General features: G+C 33.4%; 1 protein-coding gene across 5 annotated transcripts in view; it reads right to left on the bottom strand.

The window, feature by feature from the left end:
• Window positions 1–20915, bottom strand: part of LOC126756223 (mucin-5AC) — a 96699-nt gene that overhangs the window by 52413 nt on the left and 23371 nt on the right. For 2 of the 5 annotated variants that reach the window (XM_050469124.1, XM_050469127.1), the window contains 2 exons: window positions 8076–8161; window positions 6517–7017 (listed from right to left, as the gene is read on the bottom strand). In XM_050469124.1, the coding sequence (XP_050325081.1) occupies window positions 6517–6931 (415 nt within the window). In that variant the 5' untranslated portion in view covers window positions 6932–7017; window positions 8076–8161. Of the gene's footprint in view, window positions 1–6516; window positions 7018–8075; window positions 8162–12584; window positions 12960–20915 lie in introns of those variants that run through there. The other 3 variants (XM_050469126.1, XM_050469128.1, XM_050469125.1) reach the window with 3 other exon arrangements.

Below are 20915 nucleotides of genomic sequence, written 5' to 3'. Positions count from 1 at the left end.
CGTTCTTAATGTGCTCATTTACTCGCTGCATGCTAAATTAAGTCTCGCGCAATAATTACATTTTGAAAGTTGCGCTTAATTGTCTTGGCTTTTCACAATTAAATTGCCATTAATTACTTGTGCAGTTGATTTTGAAATTCGTCAGAGTTTACTTTTTTCTTATTCACTGCAATTGGCAATCTGTATTTGAAAAAATTCCATGTGTTTGCTGCCTGAACGCTTTCAATGTCAAAGCAATTAGTTGCAATTGGCAACTCTTTAAATCGCTCGCCATTTGTATGGCGAATGGCAGGAGAAAATATTATTAAATGAAGATAAAATACTTGATTCTAAAAGGAGGTCGTCTCGAAAGAAATAATTAAAGAAAAGTCTAATTAGTTACATGTGAACGAGTTGTAAGCCATAATTTATGGGTTTATTGTGTGTGCGAAAAAGAATTTGCAGGCATTGATAGGCTCTTAGTAAAAAAGATCATTTATAATACTTTAAAATATCAGTTTATTAAAAATTATTTTAGAACAAGAAAAACCGTTAAACTCGGTTGCTGAATCGAAAAGTTTTCACAAATAACAAAGCTTATATACAAGAATTTTCGTTTAATCGGTATGTTTGTATTGCAGGTAGGTAGATAAGACCTATGCCTTCAGGTGGCTTATTGTCATACCCATCGAGACTTTTAACGAAGTTCATCAGTATGAAAAGTTTTATCGGTGCAACCTCCGAGACGACGTCAAAAAACTCTCGTGCAATAGTTGCGATTCTTTTCCCATCAATAGCCTTACATTCGCAAAGAAGATGTTTTATAGACTACTCCTTTTCTACAATAGTTGTTATATGGCGTTCCTAGTCTACTGTCATGGCTCCAAATTAAACAGCGACCTTCTAGTAATCCTACTAGAGTTTTTATATCAAATTTTAATAGTGGGGATGTGCTGCCCATATATTTGTATATAACATATTTGTCGATTAAATATCAGCAAGTAGCCAGCGGCATATAAATTTCCTCGTTTCCGAAGTCTAATTGTAGTATAATGCCTGTTCTGGCGAGTTCATCTGCTTCACAGTTCCCAAGGATATCACAATGTCTTACAAGAGGTTCCAGCAGTTTTATCGTGAAATAGGATGTCACATCCTCTAAGAGATCAAGGAATTCTTTCTTTAACTTCGATGAAACCCTGAGAGACCGTGGTGATTTCAAAGCCGCCGGATATCTGAATATATATATGTAAATATATTCCTTGTTGTGAGCACACTCCTTTTCATAATAATAAGGCTTTCTTTAATTCCTGTGATCTCCACGTGGAAGACGCTGCAGTGGATGGAAGGTGATTTTGGTATTTTGCCGAAAAGAAACCACCTCCCACTCGATTTCCAGTTTGGACTCAATCGTATACCTGCAGATGCAGAGATTCAAATTTGTCGTATAAGTTACACTTATCCGTTCTCGATTCGTTATCTATGCAACCCACTTAACTATCTGAACTGTTAGTTAATAATCAGCAAAGACTAACTTTCTTATTATCAGCTTTTACATTTTCTAGTTTATTTTTAAGTTTCCCTTTTTCAAAAATTAAATAAAATTCGACACATTCATTTGTTATCGACTTTTTTGTAACCCACTAACAATCTCAACTGAAAAGTCACATTAACAAACCATTTGCAGTCTTCTTTTCTAAGCCGTTCGTCTTTTCTACTTTAGCTGATCGTGAAACTTTGCCAAATGAACATAGAAAATGATAAAAATAATGCTAAGTATGCCCTTTCATTTTCCCATCTCATTTACCATAAATTGCTTGCGCATAAAAAAGTGAAAGCACACCCGAAAAATAAGTCAAATAAAATTATTATGCCACAGTCATTAAGCATATAGTTTTTTTGCATACGTAATTCATTGCCAAATCATGTCTAAAATTCAATTCCTCATTTTGCCGCCCTCTTTTTTAGCCGCTTATTTCTTTTTGCCAAATTGGTATAATCACTTGGCTCCGAACGTGACTGAAGTTCGTAATTGAAACTGAATGAATCCAAAATTTACATTTGTATGCTATTTCATGTGGAAAAAGTATTAACGGTGACAGCTTAGCCTGTAAATCGCTTTAAGTGTGTCACATTTCACCTGCCCATTAAAACCGTTAACAAGGTCAAATTATTGGGCATCTCTTTATCTCTGATTTTTACGATGAGTGAAACTATTCAACCAATAAGTTCAATTAAGTTTTGTGTGTGGAATCATAATTCTGGTGCCGAAACGTTCAGAATGTTGGAAAAGACCTTTGCTGACAATTGTTTGTCGCGAGCAAGTGTTTTTGATTGGGACCAATTATTAAAAGACGGTCCACTACGCCCATCAACATTAACTTATGCTCAAGCCGTCAATAAAATAAAGGAATTGGTGCTTGAGAACTGATGAATAAGACTTTGGGATCTCACTGTGAAAACTATTTTGAAAGATAATTTGAGTCTAAAAAATCGTGAAAGCACGATTAATTCCGAAAACACTTTTTTTCGAAAAACAGCGTCGCGTTAACGTTTGTGAAACAATGCTTTCCTAATTCCAGGATGTCATGAAACGTATTATTGCTGGCGATGAGTCTTGGATTTATGCTTACGACCCGGAAATAAACGATCAATCGACCGAATATCGTGGCAAAGGTGAGCCGAAGTCGAAAAAACCACGTCAAAGCAGCTCAAAAATCAAGGTTATGTTAACAGTTTTTTCAGTGTTTTGGGGGCGTTTGAGTGAAGCTATTCGTAAAAAGAGTCCGGAATTAGGGGCCAAAAACTCTTGGCTTTTGTACCACGATAATGTTCCGTCGCATACTGCATTGATTCTTCGTAAGTTTTTCGCCCAATTTTCAACTAATAACGTGGCGCAACTCCGCATTTGCCTGACTTCTGTCTATTCAGCAAACTCAAACGATCACTCCGGGAAACCGTTTTGAGTCAATTGAAGACATTAAACGTGAATGGCTACGTGCATTGAAGGCTATTCCGGAAATTGACATTAACAACTTTCTCGAGGATTGGCAAAAATGTTGAGAGGAGCGACATTGATTTTGAGGAACAAATTAAGAATTTAAAATTAAGAACAAAATCTTACTATTTTTTGGTAATAGTAAGACTCTGTTCAATCTAGAATTCCAAAAAACTTAAATCAATATGCGTCTGAATTACATTTTTACACACTTTTTATTAGTTGAGATAAGGTAAAGCGGGTATTGTGTTGTCAAAAATTGAAAGCAATCGATCGACCATTCGCAATTTAATATTTATTAATCATACTCATTAATGAAATTAGTTGAACTTGTCTAATAATTAATGTTGCTCACGCGCGTTGACCAATAAAAGCTTATATTATACATATGTATGTATGTTTCTATATAAGCATTTTCCAACACACTTTAATTATTATTTTTTTCTATTTGTTTCGCACATGTTTTTGCGTTCGTCACGCTTCTTATACATAAATTCATATTGCGAATTTACAAATTTGCAAATTGATTGCTGTTTTCTGCGTTGAGTTTGACTTTTGACTGCCAAACTTCAAGCTGCTGGCTGATGTCATTCACTGAATAGCCATGAAAAGCAACAAAGAAAAGAAATTTTATTTATGTTCTTAATTTGTAAAAGTAATTTGGAATATTAGCGTTGATTTCGGTCTTACGCACACATATGAAAATACATACATACATATGTACATACACTCCCAGTGGAAGGGCAGAATTTGCATTACTCTCGTTGCCTGCTTTACGGAAATTAGTTAATTAATTAATAAAGCGTTGATGTGAGAGAAATGTTTGTTGTTTTTTGAAGCTTTGTTTGTTGTTTGCTTTTAGTTTGTTTGTTTACTTCCAATGTAAAAGGGGCGGAAGTAGACAAATTAAAGAAAGTGAACGCTTATGTGCCTCCAAGCTATTCGAAGTGATTAACACAAATAATGTGAGAAATCTAACTTCATTTTTAAAAATAGTAATTATTATTCAACATTTAATATTATTAAAAAATATTTGTTTATTAAATTTTGTTTGTTTTGAATTATGATGTAGTTTTCGGTAAAAAATATATTTTTTTTAATTGAATTTGAGTGATATTCAGTTTAAAATTTATTTTTGAGTTACGAGTTATTTTTTAAGTTAAATTTATTTTCAAAACTAATTTTTACTGTTAAATTAAAATGTTTGTTAATTATAATAATTTTTAAGTCAAACTTTATTTTTTTAAACTTAAAATATCATTAATTTTAAAATTTATTTTTAAACTAAACTTTGGTTATGGATTGAAAATTATTTTTAAAGTTCATATTTATTTAAATAAATTGCATTGAATTTGCTTTAAGGGGCCAGTAGGGTAATCTTTTTTCAAATATTTTTGTTTTTGTTTTTTTCATTTTCTGTTCCCTTATACCCTTAGAATTAATGTAGAAACCCACTTTACCATTGGAAGGTTTCGAAAAAGGCCCAAAAATAATAATACCGCTCGACGTTCGCAGCGCTCGGAGTGCCTCACCTCAAACTTTAAACGCGTTTTTCTCAAAACACACTTTTTTAAACTGGCAGACATGATTCCGGACGAACTACTCAACCGATCTGCTTAATTTTTTTTTTTATATTTACAAAACGCCTGGCTATCGTTCCTACTAGATTCATCATTTTTTTTTAATTTATTGACAATGTTATGACAAAATTTATGTAAAAACACATGGGGAAAAATTAAAAAAAAAAAAAACGTTAATTACTTTTTTATTTATCAACATTTTTTCATGATTCTAGTAGGGACGATAACCATTTACGTACTTTTTAAGAATAAATTGGGTTTTTGTGTTTCAGATGATCCAAACATGAGAAATCGTGTCCGCCAGTGAAAAAACACATCTCATTCATCCAGCCATTTCTCCGACAGATGTCATCAAAAAATTCCGAAAAAATTTGTTTATACACTCCACGATATACAATGTGAAAGAAGTTATATTTAAGAATAAAAATTTCTATGAAAAAAAAAATGTCAAAAAACAGGCCAGATTACCCTACTGACACCTTAATTTTGAAATAATTAAATGACTTTTTTAATAAAGCTCCTTTAAAAACAATTTGTTTAGTAAACATTATTATTCTTTTATTGGAATTCAGTTTAAATTATTTTTTTTTATAAATGAACTTTATTTTTATATCTATTTACTTATTTCAAACAATTTTTTAAAATAAAATTAAAATATTTTATAATCGAAATTAAAAATCATTATAAAAATTAATATTTATTTAATGAAATTATATTTTTAACTTTCATTAAAAATTTTGTTTAAATAAATTATATTTTTGAAATTAGAATTATTATATATGTGAAATATTTAAATTATTATATTTTTTAAATAAAAAGTTTGTTTTAATTTTAAAATAATTATAATGGATTTTTTAAATGTAATTTTAAAAAAATATTTTCATTTTTATTTTAAATTTTATTTAAATTAAATATATTTGAACTAAAATAAACTTTAAAGAAGAAACTTTTCTTTCAAAAAAATTTTTGTAAATAAAAAAATTTTTAAAGTTAAAATTCATGTTTATTTAAAAAGAAATTATTTAAAAAAAGTATTTCATAAAAAAAAATATATATCAATTTTAAAAATAAAAGTTAATTGTTTGCTATATTAAAACTTGTTTTTTATATAAAAAAAATTGTCCTTTTTACCTAAAATATAAAAAAAAATAATATTTATTTTTATATTGAAAATTCAGTTGTAAATTGAAACTTAGTTTAAGTAGAAGTACTTTTATTAAAAAAAAATAAATTTTAAAAATAAAAATATTTTTATTTTAATTACTACTTCTTTTTAATCTAACTATGTGCTTTGTCAAAATTTGTTTTTTAAATAAAAATTTATATTGTTTATTTTAAAAGATTTTTAAAAAATACTTTTATTTTGCATTAAAAATATTTAAGTATTATATTGAAACTTATTTTTAAATTAATATTATTTTAGGCATGTAATTTTGTTTTAAATTTAAATAGTTTTTAATATTGAAATGTTTAAAATAAATTAAAATTCTTAACTAATTTTTTTCTATATAAAATATTTTTTTTTAAATTCAAATGTATTTTCCTTATTTAAAATGATTTTTAAGATTAAAAGTTATATTAAATTAAAATTTTATGTTTTTAATTTTTATTAGATTTAAATTTATATTTAAAGTAATTTTTTTTTTTAATTTTAAGTTTTTAATTTTTGTTTTATTTAATTCATTTTCTTTAATCTTTTCCCTTAAAAGTTCAGCAAAAATTGCTAAACTAATTTTTCAGGATTAAACATATTTAGCATATTTTAGCAGTATTTTAACGAATCATGCACAAATTCCTCGTTATCGATTTATCGATACGGCATTGCCATCTATTCATATTAGCGTCACTAATGCAATTGTCACTAAGCGTTCAAATTAAATATGTGCAAGAAATATGAAACAAGTTAAGGCTATCACAGTGTCTTTAAGTCTTATTTCTATTAAATATGCAAAGGGTACTCACATAAATCCATGAGATACGTGGATGGTAGGTAACCGGCCACAGCGGCAGCGCTCGCCAGCGTCTGCTGCAGCTCCAATGGCAACTGCAACAGCGCCTGTGTGGTGGCGTATGCTGTGAATGCCGACGATGGCGATGGTGTTGGAGAAGCAGTGGCAGCTGTTGCAGTCGCCATGGCAATTGGTATTGTGGGCGATAGAATTGCTGTTGGTGTTGCGCACGGTGTTTGTGTGGATGTGGTGTGTATTGCCACTGAGGCGGCTAAATCACTTAATGGTTGTTTAGTTGTTGCTGCTTCTGCTTCTGCTGCTGCGACGGCGGCGGCTGCTGTGGCTGCTGCTATGGTTTTTAATGGCTTCGTGGGCGTTGCAGCCGCCGCAGCAGTAGCGGTAAGCATGGGTGCATTAGCCGTTTCCATTTTAACACTACTTTTCTATTATTAATAATTAATTTTATTTATATTTATATATTTAAAACTTCACGTTTACTTCTCGTTTTTTTACACTGAAAAAATAACACGGTAAATTGAATTTTTTTACTTTTAATTTAAGTTTCACTTGCTTGCAAACATATGTACATATATTACTGGCCATTGACATTTTATTTTATCTATTAAATTTTTATTATATAAATTTTATTTCTTTTTAGTAAGCAAGCGCTCAACACGCGCACTAATGCAAATTTGCCAGAAAAAAATTAAATTTCGTGTGCAATCACTCGTTAATTCCACATTGCAATCAGTTCGCTGAAATCATTCAATCACGTGTTCATCAGCAACAGACAATGCAAGATTGTGGCGGACGGGAAACATTAAAAATTGGCGCTAGCTGGTAAAGTACACGCGATCTCGCGAGCTGCTTGCAACATCTTGTACCATTCGCTAAAATATTTTCTGCATTAGGCAATTGTAATTAGTCGCATTCGTGTTTTGACTTCACTGTTGACTTAATTTCTGCAAAATTCCATCATTGCCTGTGTCTAATTGCTAGATTGCTGATTTTTAATTGCTTTCTTTGGCGCGTCTAACTGCTACTTTTACTTGCACAAGGATTTTCACCGGCTTTCGAAATATTTAATTATTACTCGTATATGCTTCCCAATTCTTGCGCTTTTTTAAACGAATATTATTTTTTTTTATTTTCAGGCATTTCAACACGCGATAATCACTGTGCACGGTGAGTGATTCCTTAGGCACAAATTTAAAAAAAAAATAAATATAAATGTAAAACAAAGAAAAAATTCCAAAAATTTTCCAGTTTTAGACAAAGAAATGTTTCTATGTCTGAGGCAAGTACAAAGTTGCTTATGCCGTTAGTAAAGCATTGCATGTACTATATTTTCAAAACACTGTATTTCACAAAATTTTAGGTTTGCATGTTATGTGCAGGAAGGCTTTACAACGGTTTTATACATGCTCGTACAAGTTTCATACATTCTTTGCAAATTCATATGCAAATTTCATATTTTTCTTAATTTAATTTTTTTACAGCTTTTGCTTGCATTGCTTCGCTTTGCTTTAGCGCGCAGGCGTACTCGCGTGTTTAGCGTCGAGTGTTGCTTACTTTATGCACAGTGCAAGCATTCCTTAGTCCATATAAATTCAAGAAACATATGCAAATCAAGAATTGCGCCAATTTTACATTTGGAGCTGCAATTAAAAGGAAAATAAAATTTGGTTGAGCGCCTTTGTAATATTTTAATTAACAACAATAATGTAATTGGAGCATAAGAAATATCGTTTTGGTTTAAATAATGTTTCTTTCAATTGAAATCAATTAATTTTTTTGTAATTTTTTTCTATAAACGATAAATATTTTTTACTTAAATAAACCCTCCAGTTTTGCTAATTCCACTAAAAACGTGAAAAGTAGTTTGCCTAACGGAGCAGGACGAGTAATAATCCAATTTTCGTCTGTAATAAAATTCCATATACTTTTAAACATTCTCTAGATAAATAACAAAATCTTTTAAACGTTTTTTCAATGAATACGTCGTTGCCTTTATATTTCAAGATTTGGCTACTCCACTGTTGCAATCTTCGATCGATTCACAACGTTATCGTAAAGTTTGACATTTTTGATGTTAGACGTATTCAGAACGTTTTGACGTACGAGTGGCAAAAAAGTGGTGTTTAATGCGAATATTTTCGCGCAATAATTTTTTACAATTTTCCACATAGGTGATCTCAGCAACAGTGCTTCGATGAATTAATAATTCAGTTTTTGGCGATGAAGCTCAATTAAGAGGTTACATGGGTTTACAGGTTTCAAAAAATCGATTTTTTCATTGTCGTAGTAAATTTTACAACACTTTTAGAATATTGTCCTAAATTTTCAAGTTGATCCGAGTAATAGTTTCGGAGATACAGCCATGAGAACTTGTGCGCTCGAGACTAGCTAGGCTAAGTGCGTGTGTTTTTGAAGTCGGTTGACAAGATTTCTCGAGAACTACTCAACCGATCGTCATAATATTTTACACAGGTCTTTGAAATACAATTCTTAAGGACTTGGACGAAGGATTTTTTGTCGATTACAACTATTTGAAAAAAATGTAGCGAAATTTTCACTGAAATTTTAATTTTTTTTGTAAAAATCTTTGCCAAAAATCCAATTTTCGATTTTTCCCTTTGTTCAAGTTCTAAGTTAAGGTTTTAGCTAAAATACATATTTTTTCACTTTAGATGATCCTGAAGAAGTTCTACTGCCAACGCGGCCGTATCTTTTTTTTTGAGGGGTCAGCTCAAATGGCGTCGCAAAGGTCGAGTTTAAAATATTTTTTTTCCATAAATTTCAGAAATTCTTTGTAAATGGTGTATGTTTGTAATAATAAAAAATTTTAATAAAATATTTAATTTTTTATATGAGAAAAAAATGTTTGAAAAGGAGCTGTTTTTACTCGAGAAAACCCATGAAGCCCTTTAAAGACCAGTGTTTATTGATGGCAGTTGATGAATACCGGATTTATAGCATGAGCTCGAAGGTAAGAATCAGTCGACAGTATGGGTGTTTCAAAATGAGTCGAATCCAAAAAAAGCTGTTGGTTTGTTTTTGTGGAAAACTGGACTTGTCGCAACCATCCTACTGAGTAGAACAACGCAGAACAGTAAATTCTGATTGTTACACAACCATTTTTGTGCCAGTTCTCTTTCAACAAATCACGAAAACCAACAACCGAAGACGGATCACTTTTCAACACGGCAATGTATGTATGTCCCATACATCGTCTGAATCCACTGCATTTTTGAGCACATAAAACATGATGAGTAACCTATCATAAAGTCTAGACTGAGAACCGAATGACTTCTTTTTATTCCCTTACGAAAAAAATAAACTAAGAGGTCAATGTTTTTCGTCACCTGAAGAGGCGGTTGATGCGATCAAAGCACATGTGTTGGAGATACCTCAATCAGAGTGTCAAAAATACTTCGAAAATGTTCAAACGCATGTACTAAAAGTATATAAGTAGATCTTATTGGAGAATATTTTGAAAAACAATAAATCTATTTTCGATGATTCATATTTGTTTTTGTTCTCTAATCCCGAAATATAAAAGGCAACCTGCGTACGATCATCTTTTGAAATTTTGCATTACTTTTTTGATCAAATAATCAACAAATATAAAACAATAGCCCTCCACAAACCTCATCATACAACGTTACGTAATTTTCTGTATTTTATTTGCATCATTAATAATTTTTCTGAGTAATCATAAATCATTTCATGATATAGTATTCAATGCTATCATATTTTTTGTTTCGTAATTGCGAACAATCGCCTCAGCTCACAACAACAACAGTAATGAAACAATGAAGAAAACGGCAAACGTCAAAGTTCGCAGCGAAAAATGCAAATATTATAAATAATAAATACATAAGTATGATTGCATAGAAATTAGACGAAATGGCGAGGAAAGATTGTCTTCATAAGGCCACAAATTAAACAAGCCTTTACTATCTATTGTTTTAAAAATAATTTATTCCAATTATTTTAACATTTTTCACTAAGGAAATTTCGAGATTTTTTTATGTAAAGTCCTTGCGTCACAAACTCGAGTTTAAAGTTTCGGGTTTATGTTCGTTAGGTATTATCATTGCGTTTATATAGTGTTGACTTTTATTCCACAATGCATATCTTATCTGGTTGTATAAGCTCCCTAAGTTATACGAATTTTAAAACGAGTTTTTTCTCTTGATCTACTTTTTAATTTTAATTCTGATATTATTGAATTGTTGCCCCATTATCTATGATTTTGTTATTATTACTTAAAAAATGTTTGTGATCAAGGCTTTCAGTATTCACTTGTTATAAATAAGACTTCAGTCATAAAGGCTATGTTCAGGAAAGGCTGAGCTCAGACCACCAAGAGATAAGTTCGATGTTAATACCTAATAAGCGGCCTGACCGAGAGCGACAGGAGAGGAGGGTTCGGCTTAAACGAACTAAAAGATCTTTTGGTTCTCCGGCGATGATGTGAATAGATGACTCTTCGGATTAAGCATCCAAAAACCCTAAGGGTACCATACATATGAGAAAATACCTACCCATCAGAGAGAGAGCCAACAGAGCGACGAGGGACGCTACACTGAAATGGCTATAAATCCACGCATTTTTACAAGTGCATAGAAGAAACTACCTAGGATCCTGATTAAAGTATACTGCAGTAATTGATACTAAGTATTTTGATTCTGAGGTGGTGAGAGTGGTGTTCTGTCACTTTATGAAGCAAGTTTTATTGAAAGCAAGGTTTATTGAAATGGATGACAGGCCCATATTAAAATTGCCTCCATCTCGTTAAAACCCTGGCAGGTCTTCAAGTCAGTTTTAAGCACGTCTCCATTAAATTTTCCTTAAAAGTTTAGTTATAAGAACACCTGATTAACGCCTGGCTGGCTCTATACACAATCTCCTCCGAATATTTGTGTGAACCTTCTTTGAACCTGTTTGTTGTCTACCCAAACCACGGGCGTGTGGCGATAGCGGCTTGAAACGGAGCCCCAATCGATAAAATGCATACATCAAATACAAAAATTCCAACAATGAAGAAAATCACATCAAGAAGAGAATGAAAGCGATGAATACAGGAATGTTTTTCGCAGAAGTAAAACGGTTATGCGATTTCTAGAACCAAACCTTACAATCCTTAGACACATCCACAGTCCACGAGACAGGGCCAGTTGTAACCAACAACTAACCGTCCGCAACGCATGAGGCCAGTACATCTAAATGACGCGCCACCAGTCCTGCGGAAACACGTTCTGCTGTGGAGCCAAGCAAGTCAGATGATCATCAAAAAAGCACCTCGAAAACTGATAATTCAGGAAACCCAATAGAAAAGATGAATGCCAAAGGCAGGCCAAAAAGACAATCGGAAGCTAACATTATACAGCCAACAGAAGGGAACAGCTACGTAGATACTCTCGGAGATATCAAAAGGAACTTAAAACCCGACGAAGCAGAAGTCAAAATAAGGAGAATACGGAAAACTGGAGCAGGCGCACTCTTAATGGAGTTAGAAAAGGGTCAAAAGGCAAGCTCGAGTTTTTTCGAAACAGTAAAAAGTTAAAGGAGACCGCATCGGTAGTAGAGATTAAACCTAAGGACACTATAGATATTGGAAACCTTGATTCTCTAAGGACAAAGGAAAAACCCATTGCAGCGATAGAGAGCGCCTTTGGAGGATCAGTGCCTGACTCGAAACTGAACATTTTCATACCCAACACTATAGAGCAGGTCGGGGCGTACGTAACAATACCAAACGTCAAAGCAGATAAGACAAAGAAGGGTTAAAATCAGATGGAACACTTGCCATTAAAGCAAATTGGAAGGGAGAAACAATATAAATAATTGGAAAACAAAATTCTGTGTGTTTTTTGAAATAAAAATTCCTTTCATATAGATTTCTCTTTTTTTGTGTTGATTAGTAGAAAGCTTTGAGCCATCCTATTTTCTTAAATAAAAGCATAAACTGCCAAGTTGTTTACTCTGCTAAACTATTTGTAAGAATATATGTTTGTAGATAGTAATAATTTATTATAATTTATAACATTTCGTTTGTTTTCTACTTTTACATACTTCCATATGTATCTGTGGCTGCCGTCCCGAGCTAAGTTCTTTGTGATTCTACACGAATTCGCTGCCTTTACTAAACTTGTTTGTAAAAAATATTATAATAATTTATTTAAATCTCTCAAATAAATAAACTTCATTAAATATTTTTACACATTTTCCAAATCGTTTTCACTTTGCTTATCTTTTTTACATTTATTTATTTTTCTTTTGTATTTTTTTTTTTACCGTTTTCTCGTTATTCAAGTTTTATTCACTTGTCGATATTGCCAAAACAATTCGCGTAAATACAATAAATTTTCGTTGAAATTCGTCGACGTCGTCGGCGTCGTTAGTGTTTCTACCGTCACACCGTATTGTAGAATTCAGACTGAAAATGAAGCGCCCGAAACGAATTTCGACACAGACTCAAGCTCGACGTACACCCGCAAATGTAAAAAATGTGCGCTTAAGAAATTTTTGTAAGCTTTTTTGTAGCGCGATGCTTTTATTTGCGCCTTTGTTAGCAGTCATTCAATACAATATAATTCGAAATTCTCACTCGTGTCGGTTAAATGAAATTAAATGTATGTATGTATGTGTGTGTGTGCACAAATTGCCTCCAGCTGAAACACGACTCTATTGCAAAGATCACTGAAGATCAGCGCGCATATGCAGTGGCTGCAAAAAGTCACCCACACACGCACACACACCTACAAATATCAAATCCGTAATACCGTTTGTATGTGTAGTCATGTGTGGCCCGCCGCGATCTATTGTCGCCGGCGAACATGCTCGGGTGTAACGTCATTGTCTCGTCGGATCTTTATTGTGCGGCATCAGTTACTTCGAAATTTTCTTTGCTGCTATTGTTGTTGTTTTTTTCGACGTTTTGCTTTGTGTGGGTGGCAATCAAAATGTTTCGTTTGCTTTTGTTTGGCATTCAAGCGCGTCAAAGTTGAATGGAAATAGTTTATTGCAAACCATCGGTTTCGCTTTCATTTTGCACAAAGCTCAATTGCGAAGTGTAACGAAAGGGCAATGAAACCAACGCTCTGAAGTGAACGCCAGAAGAAGCTTTTTATCGGAATATGTTTGCTTGAGAGATGTTGTGAAAAATTAGGAAGGCAGTGAACTCTGTGTAACTCCAAACGTCAGCAGAAAATATTGTGGGAAATAATCAACAGGCTTTGTTGGTGTAGGTTAGGTGAAAATCTAATACACTTGGATTTAGCTGTCATGTCTCAGACGACAACTGAGTTAGTTCATCAGCTGGTGGATTGCGCCGAAAGTTCATCACACAGAAGCCACTTCAATATACATATGTATGTATATAGCGGAAACCATATGAAGTTTTTCAGATAAATAAAATAACGGTATATAGATTTCGGGATAGCTGTCAAAACAAATAATAATCGTGCTTTGTTGACGTAATAAGGCTGGCTATGGTGCGAAAAGTGCTGCATCGGACTAATCAAAAACCTCAAATCCTTTTACAAACATTAAAAAAATCTATAAACATTCTTTATAATCTTAAATTAACTGCGTTAAAAGAACAGTAAAGGTACCAAGTCGTATTCGGATATATTTGGTTTAGTTCGTCGAAAGATTAGACGTAACCAATTCTAAAAGGTATTGCAATATTTGAGTTCTTTGTGGGAAGAACAAAAGTCCACCTGTCGAAGAATACAGTAAGCGTAGGTTTTCCTAACCTTTACTACGAGGGAACCTTTATGGAGTTAAAGAGTGCGGTAAAATATTCTTTAGCTTTCTTGAACCGTAGCATCATCTTTCTTTGCAACTTACGCGGTTATAGCCGAGTTAACAACAGCGCGCCAATTCCAAGCGAAGCCAGGTCCTTTTCCATCTGATATTTCCAACGAAGAGGAGGTCGTCCTCTTCCTTTCCGGCGGGTACTGCGTCGAATACTTTCAGAGCTGGAGAGTTTTCGTCCATTCGGACGACATGACCTAGCTAGCGTAGCCGCTGTCTTTTAATTCTGTGAACCCTGCCAATGTCGTCGTATATCTCATAAAGCTCATCGTTCCATCGAATGCGATATTCGCCGTGGCCAACGCGCAAAGAACCATAAATCTTCCGCAGAATCTTTCGCTCGAAAACTCGTAACGTCGACTCATCAGTTTTTGTCATCGTCCATGCCTCTGCACCATATAGCAGGACGGGAATAATGAGAGAGTTATAGAGTTTTGTTTTTGTTCGTCGAGAAATGACTTTACTTCTCGATTGCTTACTCAGTCCGAAGTAGCACCTGTTGGTAGGAGATATTCTGAGTTGGATTTCGAGGCTGCCGTTGTTGTTGGTGTAAATAACGTTTCCCTAGTCCTATTCATAATTCATCCCGATCTTCGTCATCTCTTCAGAATTCAACGCTTCGGGTTCAACAATTTTCTTTGCACCCCGAATTCCGAAATACACAATCTGTGAAAATTACTTCTCAACTTAAATAACCAAGCTAACCGATGAATGCCGACAGTTCACTGAGATGTCTGAAATCAAGGTAGTAGTAATATTCCTTTGACGAGACACCAAAATTTGTAAAAGCACCAAATGTTTTGAGCTCAGCGTTGACCCGGGATAGCAAGATTATAAGGTCCTACGACAGTGCATCAAAATTATGCATTCAGCGACAATTGAGCCCATGGGGGCAGCACTTTTACTACCTACCACAGACCCTTTCTAAAATTAGAAGACATATCTTCTACAAAGCAGGTTTGAAGATTCATTGTCAGGACAGTTAAAATCATGCAAACAATTTCTCATACTAGGTAAGGCGGTCAACTCAAATCAGAGGCTGCTTTGCCTTCTTCGGGCAGATAGAACATCTTTCTTTCCAAAGTAATTTGTTACTGCTAACATTTGGCACCAATCACTTCAAATATATGAAGTGTCATACTATTTTTGTAAATGATCCAATCTTGCAAACGTAGTCTTTCATAATCACACTGGAATTTAGTACACCTTAACCGAATTTGCTGTCTAACTGTAATCGATGACCAAAGCTAGCTAAAGTGAGCTAAACATTAGAAATAAAACAATAACAAAGACTGTCTAAAAACGCCACTAACTTTGGTAAGACCACCTTGTGTCTGCGGCTTATTACTGGTCAAGACCAGACTAGACTTAAAGCTTAAACAACTAAAAAAAGAGAATAAAACGAAAAATATATAAAATACGAGCCCACTAAACGCACAACAGCTAACGCTGGGTCAAGTAGCTCGTAAATAACATGAACTGACTCCAAAAATAAAGGATGATTGAATGACAGTTTTACCGCAAGTTTGGGTGTAGAATGAGAAGTAGAAAGAGAATGGAAACTGCGCAACAGAGTCATTAAAAAGTTCTGAAACAAAAGTAAAATAATGCAGAAAAAGATAAATACGCCGCAAACAAAAATAACAATAATTACATTGGGAACAAAGAAATAATTAAATTTGTAATTTAGTGAACTGCTCTTAATTGACAGTTCGAAATGAAACACAAAAATCGACAATTTAATTGGCGCTGTGAAAGGTTTGCAATCGAACGAAATCGATAAGTTGGCGTAGAATAAAAAACGATACTTTTCTGGTTTGGAATTTTGCGCAACAACAATAACATAAATATTTATACTCGATGTGGGCTTCAAAAACATTTTAATTCGGCAGTTGAACGCTGAGAATCCATTGACCGTCAGCGCTGACATTTGTATTTTATTCAGTTCAAATGCCTCTCGTGGGTGTTGACCAAATTTGTGCGATTTAAGTGCTGGTAAATATGCTTTTTGTACAATTTTTAGGTTAATGTGCTTTATCATTGATTGCTGCACAGATATTTACTTTGTGTTTGGTGATTCACATCAATATGAGGTTATTAATATCGATTAGAAGGAGGATTATCCGCAAATCACAATATCAAAAATCGATCTGTTGTGCTGTGGTTTTAAACGGACATTATTTCTACATAGTAACTGCTATGAGACTGTATGCATGATCTTCGTGAGTAGCAAAGATGTTTACTATAAAAAATATGTTCTTGCCTAATGGCATTGATGAAGAGAACCAGGAAGAACCAATAAAAGTAATATTGCAGATATTTAAAGTGCACATCAGCAAGTCAGTTACAGGATCGTCTCAGTGTGAAATTTTCGAAAAACCGATTTTTGCATTATCAGATTGTATACACTGTAATAAACATTCTCTCAAATTTTCAAATCGAAATTCAAATTATTACGGCCGCTGCGGCGTTTTATCAGAATGGTGTTTTAAAAAAGGTTTTCACTCTCAAGGAAGAGTTTTGTAGATATCTAGTTCCAATTTAGAGAGAACATTTTTCATTCGCTATCGCACTATGGGAGCTTTTTTGTTTTTTTTTTTAATCTTCCTATTTTTTCCACGAAAAACTGTCGGAAAAAATGGCCAAATTCGACACTTTTTGTTCAAACAGCCGCCATTTTGTCAAATTTCAAAAAAAAAAATAAAAAAACTTTGATAGCGCGATAGCGACTTTTCTACAGATTAATAGTCTTTTTGAAACGTTTGTTTTAGATCAAAATTGCGGGCGCAATCGTTGACATCATAAAGGACCTTTTTTGTACGCGTAATTTCAACAATTTATTTAACTATTACGCACCCAATAAATAAGCGTAAAAAAATCATTTTGTATTCGCTCTGAATGTATTTATTTATAAAAAGAACCGAACCTATTAATTAATTTCAACATTAAAAAAAATGGTGAAATAGAAATCTAGAAATCCTCACCAATTTAACCACATCTATAAAATTCTTCTTCTAAAAGCTTATTAATTTTTATATAATGTTATTTCCTGCTTAGATGAATCATAGTTCCTATAACTCATACATATTTTTTTGATCTGTTCTAATATTATTAAATTATAGCTCATCCTATGTATATTTCAAGAGGCTGTAAATAAATTTTATTGGGTCTCCATTTATGTGCATTTGTGCGAATTTTTTTCCTCAAAATTTGAACGTGTAAATTCTATTGGCTCCATAATTATACTCGTGAGGTTTTTTTTCAAAGTGTGAATGTTTATTTGATATAAATATCCATAGTAGATTTATAAAAGTATTGCCTTTTTCATTTTTGAAAAATTTTCCCATCTTTTTGACAAAAAGATCTGCTCCGGCTTGACGACCGAGAATGAATCAAGCTGATTTTTGACACATTGTTCTGATGCGAAACGTATTTCAGTGAGGGCGTTCAGTATCGACCGGAACAAATACAAATAGTAATCAGAAGGGGCAAATTCGGGACTAAATCAGGTGAGAAAAACTTTCCTACCTCTGTTTTCCAAATAGTATTTAATAGGTTTTTCAACATGGGACCTATCGTTTTCATATTGGAATATTATGACCTTGTGTCGAATAGCAAATTCTGAGCGTTTCTCGTCAATTGCTTCCCTCAATTTGATGAGCTGTTGTAGGTAGTGTTCCCCATCAATGGTTTCGCCAGGTTTTAGAACAGCACGCTGGTTGGCCAGGTTTGACATTAGATTTGTTGTGTTTAGAGTTGTCAAATTGAATCACTCGTTACAATGCACCAAAATATGATGACTTTTGGCTGATTTTTTCTTGACTGAGCAATGACGAAGAACTGCTCTTAAAAACAAATTTTCAGGCATAAAGTTCGACATACATATGCAGAAAAAAGCCCAAGGAAGGCCAGTAGTTTTTCAACGGACGTTCGGAATTTTGGAATAATATAAGAATAATGAAGTTACATCATCTCTTGACAAGCCGGACGAATATTTTTATAAACCCAAAAAGTACAAAAAAATGTGTACATTTTTATATATTTTCAAATAAAACTGTTTCCTGGATACTGGAAATTTTTAATTTTCCCACTTTATTCATGAAAGCCTACCGCCATAAACTGCACTTGGTTCCAAACTATTTGGTATTCGTGCATTTCATAGTTCTCTGCATTATAAATATGTATTTACCAACTTGTATTCTCTGCTCTCTCACTTTGTTTTAATTTGTACGTGCATTTATTGCATTCTTAATTAGTCGTTAGCATTAGCCCACACGGTTGCACTGGTGGAAGTTGGCATGACAGCAACACAAATTGGAAACAAATATATTTACACGTATTGTTGTTGTTGCGTCAAAGTCATTTGTTGTCGTGGTCGTCGTTCTCGCCGCGTTCCTGTGTCAGTTAGTTGTTCCACAACTTTTAATGAGTTGATCGTTATAGGCATATTAATGGGAGATAATCTTGCTTTTGCAATGAACTGAAACAGGATTTTATTATTATTTATAAATGCTACCGGCTTGATCTCTCATATTATTAATAATGCAATGCTCGTTTGAAAACCTGTAATAGAGAAAATTCCCTGTCTTTGCTTGTGTTAGCATTCTATCCAGATTTTGGATTTGGTTTTGTACTTGTAACTATGCTTGTAAATGACTTCCTTCTCTGCGGAGTCGGTTTTGATTATGAATTATAATTAGATTGTGAGAATTGTGTGAATTATAGGGATTTGCTTTCATATGGTCGTAGGGTCGCACTCACAATGACTGAGACAACAACGCAACATGCAATGTCATAAACGGGAAGAATTGTCAGACATTCATAGTTTTTGTATACAAAGCCTTCCACTTCTTTTGTTCATGACGTCAGAGCTAAGATATTTTCTTTAAGTGCATTTATTTGTTTTATTTGCAAAAATTATCATATTTTCTCTTTCCATCATTTTTTTGTATTATTTGTATGACCATTAATACGAAAAATATATAGTAAATACAAGTTAAGTTATTCTAGAATAGGAAGAAGAGTTAGTCCTTATTACCTTTTTATTACCGAAAACTTTCAGAATGGACAGCTGAAAATCTTCATCAGTGAAAACTTTAGACTTTAGTAAGCAATTCTTTACATTAATTACTCAAATACCAATTTTACGGTTATACTAAATTATAAAAACCATCTTCTCAATTTTATTATCTAAAAGTACTGCCCGCCATTACACTTGAAACAGCTTAATTACCACTGATATCTGTGAATGACGTAAACAATTGTCAATGACAACGTATATCAAACAAAATGCACTGCTGTCAATAAATTTATTAGGAACGTGTGTTGGCAATGCGGCCAACACTCAACTGACACTCAAGTCAGGTACTCCCGATTGCTGATTGTCACTTATCGTTAGACAAAAATTAATTTAATCAGTTTTATCAGTGACATTTAAGTAGTGACAGTTGAGTTTGTTTACTCAACTAAATATTTTAAGCATGAGCAAACAGAGTGAAGAATTGTAGACTCGAAGCCATAAAGAATAGTTCGCAAGTGAAAGTTTGCAATTGACAGCGTAATAGGTGCGAGTGCTTCAGAGTGATTATATATGCAGCGCAGCAAGTGCGCTTGGCAGTACTAAGTGAGAGTGAATGAGAAATGACTTCTTGCTTTTGTTGAATTTATTGAGGGTATATTATGATTAATTATTGGTTCAAATTAGAAATTTTTTTTTGCGCTTTTGCTTTTGTGTTGTTCACTATATTATTACTTTATTCACATTTAAGATTATAAGCCCCTAATGTGACTGCTATTTCAAGATTTTTTAAATAAGACCTAACATAGTAAAAATAATTCTATTATTTTTTTTTCGTTGATTTTGTTCCGTTAAATTTCAATAAAATAACGGGAGACTGTTTGACTGTTTCGACATACTTTATACTATGATCTGGTCTGAAATAATTGATCAGATAACTCCGTTCCCACGACAGTCGGATCTACGTAACCGTAGCGGAACCGGATATTTATCCGAGCAAGAGCTGTCAACTCGTTGTTCTGCTGCTACAACAACAACAACAACAACAGTAACATAACAGAAGCTCCGGGAGTTTGGTTTAGAGGTTTTTAGGCATCCATTCTTTAGCTGGGACCGGGCGCCAAGTGATTACTATCTATTCCTGTCTAAAGTGAATATACTAGTCCTTAGTAATATAACTATACAGAACTCCAACGCTTTTTGCGAGTTTTAAGAGTGAATTTATAGCTAATTCTGATATTTTCTTAAGTCCCTTCCAACGTATCTCTCAATCCTTCTTCCCTGCACTTTCTACATGTATCATTGTTAAAAATGCCCATACAGTTCGCATGTGATGCCAGTAAGTTGTGTCTTGTGACTAGGCCAACAATCGCCCTATAGTCTTTTCGAAGTCGTATAAGTAGAAAACCTGCGTATTTTCTTTCTTCTCTCCTTCTCATGGTTTTGGCGATTCTGCTCCCTAAAGTATTCCATCTCATCCCGATCCGTCTGACGGTCCTTCCTTGTGTATCGTTTTTAACGACTGGTTATTTTCTGAGCTGGTTTGGTAGCCAAGCAAGTGGCACTCT

Source organism: Bactrocera neohumeralis, chromosome 4 (genome assembly GCF_024586455.1).
Source record: "Bactrocera neohumeralis isolate Rockhampton chromosome 4, APGP_CSIRO_Bneo_wtdbg2-racon-allhic-juicebox.fasta_v2, whole genome shotgun sequence".
NCBI lineage: Eukaryota > Metazoa > Arthropoda > Insecta > Diptera > Tephritidae > Bactrocera > Bactrocera neohumeralis.
Note: the sequence above shows the minus strand (reverse complement) of the source record. Positions and strands in the feature narration are given on the sequence as shown.